The sequence below is a fragment of the Balaenoptera acutorostrata genome, chromosome X (genome assembly GCF_949987535.1).
Source record: "Balaenoptera acutorostrata chromosome X, mBalAcu1.1, whole genome shotgun sequence".
Classification (NCBI taxonomy): domain Eukaryota; kingdom Metazoa; phylum Chordata; class Mammalia; order Artiodactyla; family Balaenopteridae; genus Balaenoptera; species Balaenoptera acutorostrata.
The window spans coordinates 42,252,973-42,266,740 of NC_080085.1; the positions used below are offsets into that span (position 1 = coordinate 42,252,973).

At 42.2% G+C, this 13,768-nt stretch overlaps 2 protein-coding genes across 3 annotated transcripts in view; both read left to right on the top strand.

Moving 5' to 3' along the window:
* The window catches only part of ZNF81 (zinc finger protein 81), a 78,892-nt gene that overhangs the window by 26,225 nt on the left and 38,899 nt on the right, over window positions 1-13,768 (top strand). The gene's annotated exons all lie outside the window — the stretch shown is intronic.
* LOC102999375 (caspase-3-like) lies at window positions 11,671-12,498 on the top strand. Its single transcript, XM_057537843.1, is given in 1 exon segment — window positions 11,671-12,498. A coding segment is annotated over 1 exon segment (828 nt).

Below are 13,768 nucleotides of genomic sequence, written 5' to 3' on the forward strand. Positions count from 1 at the left end.
GGGGACAAAGCATCGATGGGACCAATCCAGAAAAAGAGTTCTGGTTGTCCAGGCCTTCTTGTTGTACCATCAAAAGATTGGCAGCTGGTGTTTATCTTTTCCCTTCAGGGCTCAGGGGTTAGCAGCTTTATAGATAAGGGCAGTCCTGATCATAAACCCGACTGTGTTTGCACAAAACAGAGTTAGCCTATCCCTCCTGCCTTAAATCCTGGTGCTCACTTCTCTTCCTTACTAATAAATGTCCTTTGTGGCATTTTTTCCACAATAGGGCACTTTGGCCTGCATTAAAAACCTGTTCAGGCAGATACCTCATCTCCTTGATGATTTTCTTAATAGTGTCTGGGAACTCGTCTGCTGCCTCTTAGTCAGCAGAAGCTGCTTCTCCTCTTATCTTGACATTTTAAAGGCCAAACCTCTTTCTAAAATTATCAAACCATCCTTTGATGGCATTACATTCTCCAGCTTTAGATCCTTCACCTTCGTTTTGCTTTAGGTTGTTGTAGAAAGACTTTGCTTTTGCTCAAATCATGTTAGAGTCTATAGGTATGCCTTTCTCAGAGCAACCCTGCATCCAAATAAAAGCTGCATTTTCAATACGAGTTGAAAAACATTTCACAAAAAGTGCAAGGTTTTCATGCCTGCTGGCATAGCTGCAGTGATAGCTTCACCAATTTCCTTTTTTTAAAAAAAAGTAATAGTCCTTTTGCTGGATTTATTTATCTTGAAATGGTGGGCAGCCACACCTGCAGACCTCAACATATAGCACATAGCAAGCAATTCAGCTTTTTCTTGTAATGTCATGGCTTTCCTCTGCTTCTTGGGAGCACTTCCAGCATCACTAGTGGCACTTTGTATGGGTCCCACGGTGTTATTCAAGATTTACGGTAGTGCACTAAACACGATGAAAAATACATGAGAACCACGAGAGATGACTTGTTACTGTGATATGCAATTTACTGGAGAGATAAACTGCTCATGCAGAGATGATTAGCGTCACACAGCGTTTTAAGCGGATACTCTCAACACTTGAGCTCATTGCAATCGCAAAAGGAGGTGGCTATGAAATTATTACAGTACGGTATGGACTACAGCTAATTTTATGCAGTTATGATTTATTACTGCATTTTTACATTTGTTTACATTTCTCCTGACTGTGAACAGCGCCATGTGTGGTCTGTAAGTGTGTGCATAAGTTTTGATAAATTTTAACTTTATATAATAGATTTGTGTATATTTTATGGCAGTAAATGACAAAATAGACTAGTATCTACAAATATTTTATGCATTCATGACATACCTAACTTTTTAAAATTTTTTCGATATTTCTAGGCTACACGGTTCATCTGTGAGTTTTTCAAATTGTCGCAAATCCCCAAGGATTTTTCCAGTAGATTTTTTGAAAAAATCCACATGTAAGTGGACCCGCGGAGCTCAAACCCATGTTTTTCAAGGGTCAGGTGTACATTGAATTGGCCCAAAGGGCCCCCTCAACCCCCAAGGTCACTTAAGTTTCCTTTCCGCACTAATCCATACCTAAACCCCATCAGCTGAATCTGGGTGCTCCCTTACTCCCTCAAGATCAGATAGGATGGTCTCGGGTGCCTGTATCCAACAGAGCTTTTAAAGGCTGAGACTCTCCCTCCCCTGAAGTTCTCCAGCATACTCAGGGGGGTGTATGGCCTCTGGTCCCTCTTGGGAACAGGGAGCCCTCTGTCCCACCCCAATCATTGCTTCAAAGCAGCTGCTTTCAGGGTAGAAGGGAAGGGAGGGATGAGGCATGGAGTGAGAGGGCGGTTCCATGCCAGCAGGCAAGTCTTTACGTTTATGTTTAGTTTTGAACAATGCAACGGCTGCTTGGGGCTCAACCAAATGATCTCATGTTTTCAGTATGCCCAGAGCTCTGCATCTGGCAGCAAGGTCCTTGTGACTGATGCCATGTCTTTCAACTTTTAGGATGCCTCAATTCTGCAGCCACAGCCATATTGCTTTCCGTTCGTGCCCATTGGCTAGCTCAGGCATTACTAGTGCAGTAGCAACTTTTTCTTTTTAAGATGTCCACTTTAATCCGGGGCACTCGCTGCCCATTTTCATGATAGTGTAGAGGAGGAGGAAAGGTTTTCTCGACCTTCTTAGGGTACCTGGCTGGATCTGAAAATTAAACTGACAGAGACAGATTAACAGGAGAAAAGCATACACATTTATTTGTAAGTTTTACACGAGGTGGGAGCCTTCATAAGGAAATTAAGACCCAAAGAAACAGTTAGACCTGAGGAGTTTTATGCTGGTTTGATGAAGAGTGGACAGTTGTGGAGGAATATGATAGGGCAGAGAGTATGAGGTAAATGTAGTAAACTGTGGGAAAGTTAGCACGACTTGTTTCTGAGGATCCCTTTGTTTTTGGAGATAACGATGCTGCTTTCCTCTGGGTGTAGGCAGGGCACCTGTCACATGAGGGTGATCTGTTTCAGGGGAGACGGGTGGGGGAAGGTCAGCATGACCTCCCTACTTCTTCTGTGTTCTCCAACCCCTTCAGCTTAAAATATCCAGTATGCCAGGGTGCCATATGTGGGGGTAGCACATTCTGAACCCCATCTTGAATAGCATATCTTAAGTTTTCACCTACTTTTAAGATAAAGGCTAGGGAAGTCTTTCAGGGCAGTGAGGCTGACCTCAAAATTTTATCTAGAATTCTTTGGGTCATTTTCTCATTTGGCAGTAGGTCATTTTCATCTTCATCAGCATTAAAGATCCAGTATGGGGCAGTAAGAGCCTGGATGCTAGTCACTGCCTCATCTGTGGTTTCCCACAGGAGTTTGTCTCAGGGAAACCTCACCAAGAAGGCTGAATTATAGCAGGCAGGACCTACTGCAAAAAACCTCTGAGACCTTTGGCTGTTGTTTCTCAATAGATCTGAGGTTGGCATGATAGACTGTAGGAGGGGCTGAGCCATAAGACATTCCAGCTGTTTCCATTCTTCCATAACAAGCTTCACATGCCCTCCTGCTCCTCTTTCAACCAACCAGCCAAAGCTGTAACCATGTGCCTGGCTTCTGCCCATACTGGTAACAAGTTTCCCTCCTTTTGCCCTGAGTATAGATGCTCATCTCTGTAACTGTTGTCTGAGAAGTGCTGGGAGCTACCACTGCCCTCCACTGACTCTTAGTACAGGCATCCCTCGTTTTATTGCACTTTGCTTTGCAGGTACTGTGGTTTTTTTACAAATTGAAGCTTTGTGGCAACCCTATGTTGAGCAAGTCTATTGGCACCATTTTTGCAACAGCATTTGCTTACTTCATGTCTGTGTGTCACATTTTGGTAATTCTTGCAATATTTCAAACTTTTTCCTTATTATTATATTTGTTACGGTGATCTTTGACCAATGATCTTTTTTTTAATATTTATTTATTTATGGCTGTGTTGGGTCTTCGTTTCTGTGCTAGGGCCCTCTCTAGTTGCGGCAAGTGGGGCCACTCTTCATCGTGGTGCGTGGGCCTCTCATTATCGCGGCCTCTCTTGTTGCGGAGCACAGGCTCCAGACGCGCAGGCTCAGTAATTGTGGTTCACGGGCCTAGTTGCTCCGCGGCATGTGGGATCTTCCTAGACCAGGGCTCGAACCCGTGTCCCCTACATTGGCAGGCAGATTCTCAACCACTGCGCCACCAGGGAAGCCCCTTGACCAGTGATCTTTGATGTTACTATTGTTAATTGTTTTAGGATGCCACAAACTGTTCCCATATAAGACGGCAAACTTAGTTGATAAATGTATGTGTTCAAACTGCTCCACTGACTAGCCGTTCCCTGTCCCTCTCCCTCTCCTCAGGCCCCCCTATTCCCTGAGACATAACAATATTGAAATTAGACCAATTAATAACCTTACAATTGCCTCTAAGTGTTCAAGTGAAAGGAAGAGTCTCTCACTTTAAATCAAAAGCTAGAAATGATTAAGCTTAGTGAGGAAGGCATGTCAAAAGTTGAGATAGCCTGAAAGCTAGGCCTCTTGCACTAAACAGCCAAGTTGTGAGTACAAAGAAAAAGTTCTTGAAGGAAATTAAAAGTGGTACTCCAGTGAACACACAAATGATAAGAAAGTGAAACCACTTTATTGCTGATATGGAGAAGGGTTTTAGTGGTCTGGATAGAAGATCAAACCAGCCACAAGATTCCCTTAAGCCAAAGCCTAATCCAGAGCAAGGCCCTAACTCTCTTCTATTCTATGAAGGCTGAGAGAGGTTTGGAAGCTAGAGAAGAAAAGTTTGAAGCTAGCAGAGGTTGGTTTATGAGGGTTAAGGAAACCTTTTCCGTAACATGAAAGCACAAGGTGAAATAGCAAGTGCTGATGTAGAACCTGCAGCAAGTTATCCAGAAGATCTAGCTAAAATAACTAATAAAGGTGGCTACACCAAACAACAGATTTTCAGTGTAGATGAAAGAGCTTTATATTGGAAGAAGATGCCATCTAGGACTTTCATAGCTAGAGAGAAGTTAATGCCTGGCTTCAAAGTTTCTAACTTTGAAGGCCGACTTTAGGAGCTAATGCAGCTGATGACTTTAAGAAAAAGCAAATGCTCATTGACCATTCTGAAAATCCTAGGGCCCTTAAGAATTATGCTAAATCTACTCTGCCTGTCCTCTGTAAGTGAAACAACAAAGCCTGGATGACAGCGCATCTGTTTACAACATGGTTTACTGAATATTTTAAGTCCACTGTTGAGACCTACTGCTCAGAAAAAAAAAGATTGCTTTCAAAATATTACTACTCATTGGCAATGTACCTGGTCACCCAGAAGCTCTGATGGAGATTGTACAGCAAGATTAATGTTGTTTTCATGCCTGCTAACACAGTATCCATCTACAGCCCATGGGTCAAGGAGTAATTTCAACATCAAGTGTTATTATTTAAGAAATACATCTTATAATGCTATAGCTGCCATAGGTAGTGATTCCTCTGATAGATCTGGGCAAAGTCAATTGAAAACCTTCTGGAAAGGATTCACCATTCTAGATGCCATTAAGAATATTCATGATTCATGGGAAGAGATAAAAATATCAACATTAACACAAGTTTGGAAGAAGTTGATTCCAACCTCATGGATGACTTTGAGGGATTCAAGACTTCAGTGAAGGAAGTAACTGCAGATGTGGTGGAAATAGCAAGCGGACTTGAATTCAAAGTAGAGCCTGAAGATGTGACCAAATTCCTGCAATCTCATCATAAAACTTGGTTAGACAAGGAGTAGCTTCTTATGTATGAGCAAAAAAAGTGGTTTCTTGAAATAGAATCTACTCCTGGTGAAGATGCTGTGAATACTGTTGAAATGACAACAAAGGGACTAGGCCATCAGCCCTCAACCTGAGCCTTGTCTCTTATTTAGTTCTGGGGAGCACCTGGCTGATGTGAGTGCTGTAGAGGAGAATGACTTTGAGGGCAGAGCTTTAATCTCAACAATTAAAATCGAGATTGAGACAGAAGCAGTCAGAATTATACTCTCAAGAAAGAATATCTCCTAATACAGAAGTACCTGAAGGCTGGTTGGGGTGGTGAGGCCCAAGGCAATCTTATCAAGGATGGAGAGTAACTAAACTGTTCCACTGAACTATCCAAGCCAGCAGAGTAGAGTGAATAAAGGAGAAAAAATTGCCTGCCTCAGGTGCAAAAGTTCTCTGGGAATCTCTTATTTTAAAAATCTCTGCTGCTTCCACAACCTGAAGACACAGTGAGGAGGAAGCAGACCTTCACCAGAACCTTCATGCTGGCCCTTTGTTCTTGGACTGCTCAATCTCTATAACTAGAAATGGAATGAAACATGTGCCAAATCCACTGGGTGTCAATTGATTAAGAAGTTAGTTTAGAATCGAGGCACCAGTCCCTCCCACCAGGAAGCTTACACAAGCCTCTTAGACCAGCCTCACCTACCAGGGGGCAGACACCAGAAGCAAGAGGAACTACAATTGTGCAGCCTATGGAACGGAGACCACAAACACAGAAAGTTAGACAAAATGAGACAGCAGAGGAATGTGTGCCAGACGAAGGAACAAGATAAAACCCCAGAAAAACAACTAAGTGAAGTGGAGATAGTCAATCTACCTGAAAAATTATTCAGAGTAATGATAGTAAAGATGATCCAAGATCTCGGAAAAAGAATGGAGGCGCAGACCAAGAAGATACAACAAATGTTTAACAAAGAGCTAGAAGATACAAAGAACAAAGAAATAGAGTTGAACAACACAATAAATGAAATTAAAAATTCTCTAGAAGGAATCAATAGCAGAATAAATGAGGCAGAAGAACGGGTAAGTGACCTGGAAGACAGAATGGTGGAAATCACTGCCTTAGAACAGAATAAAGAAAAAAGAATGAAAAGAAATGAGGATGGTTTAAGAGACCTCTGGGACAACATTAAACACACCAACATTGGCATTATAGGGGACCCAGAAGGAGAAGAAAGAGAGAAAGGGCCTGAGAAAATATTTGAAGAGATAATAGCTGAAAACTTGCCTAACATTTTCTTGGAAACAGTCACCCAAGTCCAGGAAGTGCAGAGAGTCCCATACAGGACAAACCCAACATGCTGAGACACATATTAATCAAATTGACAAAAATTTAAGACAAAGAGAAAATATTAAAAGCAACAAGGGAAAAGCAGCAAATAACATACAAGGGAATCCCCATAATGTTATCAGCTGATTTTTCAGCACAAACTCTGCAGGCCAGAAGGGAGTGGCATGATATATTTAAAGTGATGGAAAGGGAAAACCTACAACCAAGAATACTCTACCCAGCAAGGCTCTCATTCAGATTTGATGGAGAAATCAAAAGCTTTACAGACAAGCAAAAGCTAAGAGAATTCAGCACCACCAAACCAGCTTTACAACAAATGCTAAAGGAACTTCTCTAGGGAAAAGAAAAGGCCACAACTAGGAACAAGAAAATTATGAATGGGAAAGCTCACCAGTAAAGAAATGACCACAAAGGATTTAGAATATGACATAAACTTAGTTGATAAAGCAGTGGCAGTGTTTGAGAGGATTGACTCGCATTTTGAAGGAAGTTCTACTGTGGTTAAAATGCTATCAAACAGCATTGCATGCTACAGAGAAATCATTCATGAAAGGAAGAGTCAGTCAATGAGGCAAACTTCACTGTTATATTCTACTAGGAAATTGCCACAGTCAGCCCATCCTTCAGCAGCCACCACACTGATCAGTCAGCAGCCACCAACATCAAGGCAAGACCCTCCACCAGCAAAAAGATTATGACTTGTGGAAGGCTCAGATGATGGTTAGCATTTTTTTAGCAATAAAGTATTTTTTAATTAAGATATGTACATTGCTTTTTTAGATATAATGCTGTTGCACACTTAATAGACGACAATATAGTATAAACATAACTTTTATATGCACTGGGAAACCAAAAAATTTGTGTGTCTCACTTTATTGCAATATTTGCTTTATTGTGGTGGTCTGGAATACCCACAGTATCTCTGAGGTATGCCTATCCTAGCTGTTACAATGGGGTGGACTTGAGATTGGCCACAAGATTGGTGAGGAAGCCCCAACCTGGATGAGAGTTAGGACCAACCAGAACACTGTTCAGACAGCTGTCTTTAAACCTACTTTGTGGTACTTGGTGTGCAATAACTTCTCCAGTTCCTCCTCATTGACTGCCAGTAAAGTGGAGGACCATATATTGAACAGTTGACCATACAATTTGGTTGAACATTTTCACTACTGATTCCATAGACTTCCCTCAGATCTCCTTAATTTGCCTGTCTTAGTTTTCTATCATTGCTGTGACAAATTGCCACAAACTCAGTGGCTTAAAACAACAGAAATTTATTATCTTATAGTTCTGTAGTTCAGAAGTCCAAAATGGCTCTCACTGGGCTAAAGTTAAGATGTTGGCAGGGGTGGGTTCCTTTTTGAAGGCTCAAGAATCTATTTCTTTGCTCTTTCCAGCTTCTAGAGGCCACACATGTTCCTTGACATGGTCCTCTTCATCTTTAAAGCCAGCATTAGTGGGTCAGTTCTTCTCACACTATATCACTCTAACCTTCTCTTCTACCTCACTCCTACACTTTTAAGGACTCTTTACATTGGCCCTAACCTAATAGTCCAAGATAATTTCCTTGTCTCAGGGTCAGTTGATTAGCAACCTTAATTCCATTTGCAACCTAAATTCCCCATTGCCATGTAGTATAACATATCCACAGGTTCCAGGGATTAGGATGTGGACATCTTCGGGGCAGGGAGGTCTGTGAGTCCCTTATTTTTTTTTTTAATTTTATTTATTTATTGATTTAGTTAGTTTGGCTGTGTTGGGTCTTCGTTTCTGTGCGAGGGCTTTCTCTAGTTGCGGCAAGCGGGGGCCACTCTTCATCGCGGTGCGCGGGCCTCTCACTGTCGCGGCCTCTCTTGTTGCGGAGCACAGGCTCCAGACGCGCAGGCTCAGTAGTTGTGGCTCACAGGCCTAGTTGCTCTGTGGCATGTGGGATCTTCCCAGACCAGGGCTCGAACCCATGTCCCCTGCATTGGCAGGCAGATTCTCAACCACTGCGCCACCAGGGAAGCCCTGTGAGTCCCTTATATTTCCTTTTCCAGAAAGCCACATCTCTGTGCACAGCCTATCCTTTGTCTTTAATTTTTGTCAGTTTGATTACTATGTGTCTCAGCATGTTCCTCCTTGGGTTTATCCTGCTGGGACTCTCCTCACTTCCTGGACTTGGGTGACTGTTTCCTTTCCCATGTTGGGGAAGTTTTCAGCAATTATCTCTTCAACTATTTTCTCAGGTCCTTTCTCTCTCTCTTCTCCTTCTGGGATCCCTATAATATGAATGTTAGTGCATTTAATGTTGTCCCAGAGGTCTCTTAGACTGTCTTCATTTTCATTCTTTTTTCTTTATTCTGTTCTGAGGCAGTGATTTCCACCATTCTGTCTTCCAGGTCACTTATCTGTTCTTCTGCCTCATTTACTCTGCTATTGATTCCTTCTAGTGTATTTTTCATTTCATTTACTGTATTGTTCATCTCTGTTTGTTTGTTCTTTAGTTCTTCTAGGTCTTTGTTAAACATTTCTTGCATCTTCTTGATCCTTACCTCCATTCTTTTTCCGAGATATTGGATCATCTTCACTGTCATTATTCTGAATTCTTTTTCTGGAAGGTTGCCTATCTCCACTTCCTTTGCCGTTTCATTTTGCCTAATTCTCTGTGATTGTGGATTCCGTTCCACAGGCTGCAGGATTATAGTTCTTCTTGCTTCTGCTGTCTGCCCTCTGGTGGATGAGGCTATCTAAGGGACTTGTGCAAGCTTCCTGCTAGGAGGGACTGGTGGTGGGTGGAAGTGGGTCTTGTCCCTCTGGTGGGCAGGGCTGTGCTCAGTAAAACTTTAATCTGTTTGTCTGCTGATGGGTGGGGCTGTGTCCCCAACCTGTTTGTTGTTTGGCCTGAGGCGACCCAGCACTGGAGCCTACAGGCTGTTTGGTGGGGCTAATGGTGGCCTCCAGGAGGGCTCACGCCAATGGGTACTTCCCAGAACTGCTGCTGCCAGTGTCCTTTTCCCTGCAGTGAGCCCCAGCCACCCCTCACCTCCACAGAATACCCTTCAGTACTAACAGGTAGGTCTGGCCCAGTCTCTTACGGGGTCACTGCCTTTTTCCCCTGAGTCCTGGTGCGCACAAGACTTTGTGTGTGCCATCCAAGAGTGGAGTCTCTCTTTCCCCCAGCCCTGTGGAAGTCCTACGATCAAACTCCACTAGACTTCACATCTACATTCTCTGGCTCCTCCTCCTGTTGCCAGACCCCCGGGCTGGGGAGCCTGACGTGGGGCTCAGAACTTTCACTCCTGGGGGATAACTTCTGTGGTATAATTGTTTTCCAGTTTGTGGGTCACCCACCTGGCAGGGATGAGATTTGTGTTTATCACAGTTGTGCCCCTCCTACCATCTTGCTGTGGCCTCCTCTTTGTCTTTGGGAGTAGGGTATCCTTTTTTGGTAGGTTCCAGCATTTTTTTGTTGATGGTTGTTCAGCAATTAGTTGTGATTTTGGTGTTTTCATAAGAAGGGGGTGAGCTCATGTCCTTCTACTCCACCATCATTTGGAAGTGACCTGCTGGCTCAGCAGGGTGGTGTGGGACACCAGTCAGCCTGCAACTCCTACAGCTTCTGTGGCTCCTGCAGGATCCTTGTTGGGCCAAGTGCTTGGTTAGCCCTTGCACTGCCCATCCTAATCATCAAAACTTCCAAGAACTGTGAAAGGTCTGAGATTTTATCCTACTTGCAAGCTAACAAGTTAGCTGGGCACAGTTTCATGGATGCTGGTAGAAGACATGAACTCCTGGGTCCGAGACAAAGGACTTGAATACTCACAGCATTAGTGGTAGCCAGAGTGTGAACATTTGCACCACTTCTCTAAGCCTCAATTCCCACAGGGTGATGCAGAGGGCCAGGTGATACCTGCACATGCAGTGGATTCCATTATAGGAGAGGAACCCCAAGTTTATAGATCTCGAACCTTTCATGAAGGGCAGTAAGCCTGCCTGATCCTTGCCTTGAGGAAGAAATATCTTGAGTACAATTTCTAGTATAACCTGCCCTTTGCTCTGGAGAGGGGCACTCTATCTTCTAAGCCTGTTCACTATATAAATATCTTTGAAAAGATAGTTTGGAAAAAAGGCAGTTATGAGTCTGCTTGAAAGATATACAGAAATGTGAGATTTGTGGAGAATTTTCTCCCAATAGTCTCTCAAGTCCCTTTTAATCTGGAACAGATCTAACCAATTCTCCTCCCTCTTGTTTTTCCCCTTACTATTTATTTATTGAAGAAATTGGACCACTTGCCCCGAGCTGTGTTCCACATTTTAGAATTTGATAAGTGTATTCTTGTGGAGTATTTAATAGTTCCCATATCACCATTTTAATGTGAACAGATAAATCTAGAGGCTTGATCAATGCAGATTCAATTTTTAGGCAAAAATACTTCATAGGTGGTATTTTTAAAATTTATTTATTATTTATTTTTTCTTGGCTGTGTTGGGTCTTCGTTTCTGTGTGAGGGCTTTCTCTAGTTGTGGCAAGCGGGGGCCACTCTTCATCGCGATGCATGGGCCTCTCACTATCGTGGCCTCTCTTGTTGCGGAGCACAGGCTCCAGACGCACAGGCTCAGTAGTTGTGGCTCACAGGCCTAGTTGCTCCGCGGCATGTGGGATCTTCCTAGACCAGGGCTCGAACCCGTGTCCCCTGCATTGGCAGGCAGATTCTCAACCACTGCGCCACCAGGGAAGCCCCATAGGTGGTACTGAGTGCTTGCTAGTTCATCCCCCCAGAAGGCACATAATGCCTGGTTGTCTCTCTCTCAGTATGTTCAGGTGTTGTCAACCCAATCCATAGGTTTTAAAGTCCCTTTATTCTTTCACCCAATGGTTTTGGCAGCCGTTGGTGATTCTTGCTTTTATTAGCATTTATTAGTTGGAATACTTCTGAAAGAATAAATTTCCATAATCGACTATTGGTGTGTCCTGAAATGCAGTACTTAGAGGAAGGATAATCATTTTAGTGTAAAACTCAGGTAATGTCTCTTTCCTGATATATAAAACACTTCAGAGAGCAGGAACCGAGCCGAGCAGAGCCAGCCAGTGGCTGCGGCATGGGGGCTGAACATTAATAAAAGTATCCATGGAGAACACTGAAAATTCAGTGGATTCAAAATCCATTAAAACTTCAGAGACAAAGGTCTTACATGGAAGCAAATCAATGAACTCTGGAATATCCTTGGATGATAGTTACAAAATAGATTATCCTGAAATGGGTTTATGTATGATAATTAATAACAAGAACTTTCATAAAAGTACTGGAATGTCATGTCAGTCTGGTACAGATGTAGATGCAGCAAACCTCTGGGAAACCTTCACGAACTTGAAATACGAAGTCAGGAATAAAAATGATCTTACATGTAAAGAAATTTTGGAATTAATGTACAGTGTTTCTAAAGAAGATCATAGCAAAAGGAGCAGTTATATTTGCGTGCTTCTAAGCCATGGTGAGGAAGGAAGAATTTTTGGAACAAATGGACCTGTCGATCTGAAAAAATTAACAGGTTTCTTCAGAGGGGACTGATGTAGAAGTCTAACTGGAAAACCCAAACTTTTCATTATTCAGGCCTGCCGAGGCACAGAACTGGACTGTGGTATTGAGACAGACAGTGGTGTTGAGGATGACACGGCCTGTCAGAAAATACCGCTTGAGGCAGACTTCTTGTGTGCATATTCTACAGCACCTGGTTACTATTCCTGGCGAAATTCAAAGGACGGATCCTGGTTCATCCAGTCACTTTGTGCAATGCTGAAACAGTACGCTTACAAGCTTGAGCTTATGCATGCTCTCACTTGGGTGAACCAAAAGCTAGCGATAGAATTCGAGTCCTTTTCCACTGATTCTGCTTTTCACTCAAAGAAACAGATTCCTTGTATTGTGTCTATGCTCACAAAAGAACTGTATTTTTAATCACTAAAGAAATGGATGATTTTTAAAAAAATTTTGTATGCCAAGTGAGGAAACGGTGTAACTGATACTATATTTTCCTCTCTCATTTAAATCTAATCTAATCCCCCAGGTGATACTTGGAAACATGTCACTTTCATAGCAATAAAACTACTATGAAGCTACCTCAGACACAATCAGGTAGTTGAAATTGAATTTAAGAATAAATAAAAATGGATAGTGGTACAGTCATTATGAGAGGATTATAAATTAACAGCTCTCATAATTAGCAAGTTTTAGTGATTATGCTATGCTACAGATTTTCAAGGAATTATGGAAGAAGTTAAACATTGCAGTAATGTATTTCATTGATATGGATATGTTGTTGTATCAGAGAATGTGTTATGGTTTTTGTCAAACTATAGAAATGATGATGTGGAATAATGTATCCTAGAAATTGGTGGTCCATGTGCGTGGTCAAAGGCTTGAAGACCTTGATCTTAGAATTAGTATTTGGAGATGAGACAATGGTATTTTTACATCACTTCTCTGAGCACATGGTTTTGTGATGCATGTCTTTGTTGTTAAAAGAAAAAATCATGTTTAGTATTGAAAAAGGAACTAAATGTTTTACTTGAAAATGTGTGAGAAAACTAAGTTGACACTCTCAAGGTTAAATGCAACATTAATAGAGGGAGACAGAGTTAGGACTCTAAGGTGCTGAAATACAACTCTTCCCACTAGCTGCTGGGCCTCGCTTTCCCACAGAATACCTGAAGGGCTCTTATGTCAAAACTTCAAACTTTGATCACACTGATAGCAGCGTGAATTGAAGAAACTCTGTAGGAACATACTAAAATACAACTTGCAGAATACACAGTGAGGTGTAAGGAAGAAACAGTAAATCAAGCATCTGGGCACTCCGTAATTAGAAGATAGTTTGAGCTTGAACAGGGACACAGCGCAGCCTATGTGATGAAGGCAGAGCCATAGACTACGGCTTCAGGGAAAGGGATGCTGGCTAATTATCTTCATAGGTACTGGTGTGCGTGGAGGATGCTCCCAAGGCAAGAAGCTCCAAGAAAGTGAACCACATCAAACTTCTGAAATGGAAATTTTCCAAAGATGGTGAGAGTCATAATAAAAATCATAGCACTCTTTTTTTTTTAATTTTTCAATGATGGCTTTTAACTGGATGTTAAATCAAATTCTTATCTGCCTTTGTGTAGATAGCACATTATATAAAATACACTTAGCACCACTACCAGTGTAACGGATACACTGAATAGCAATT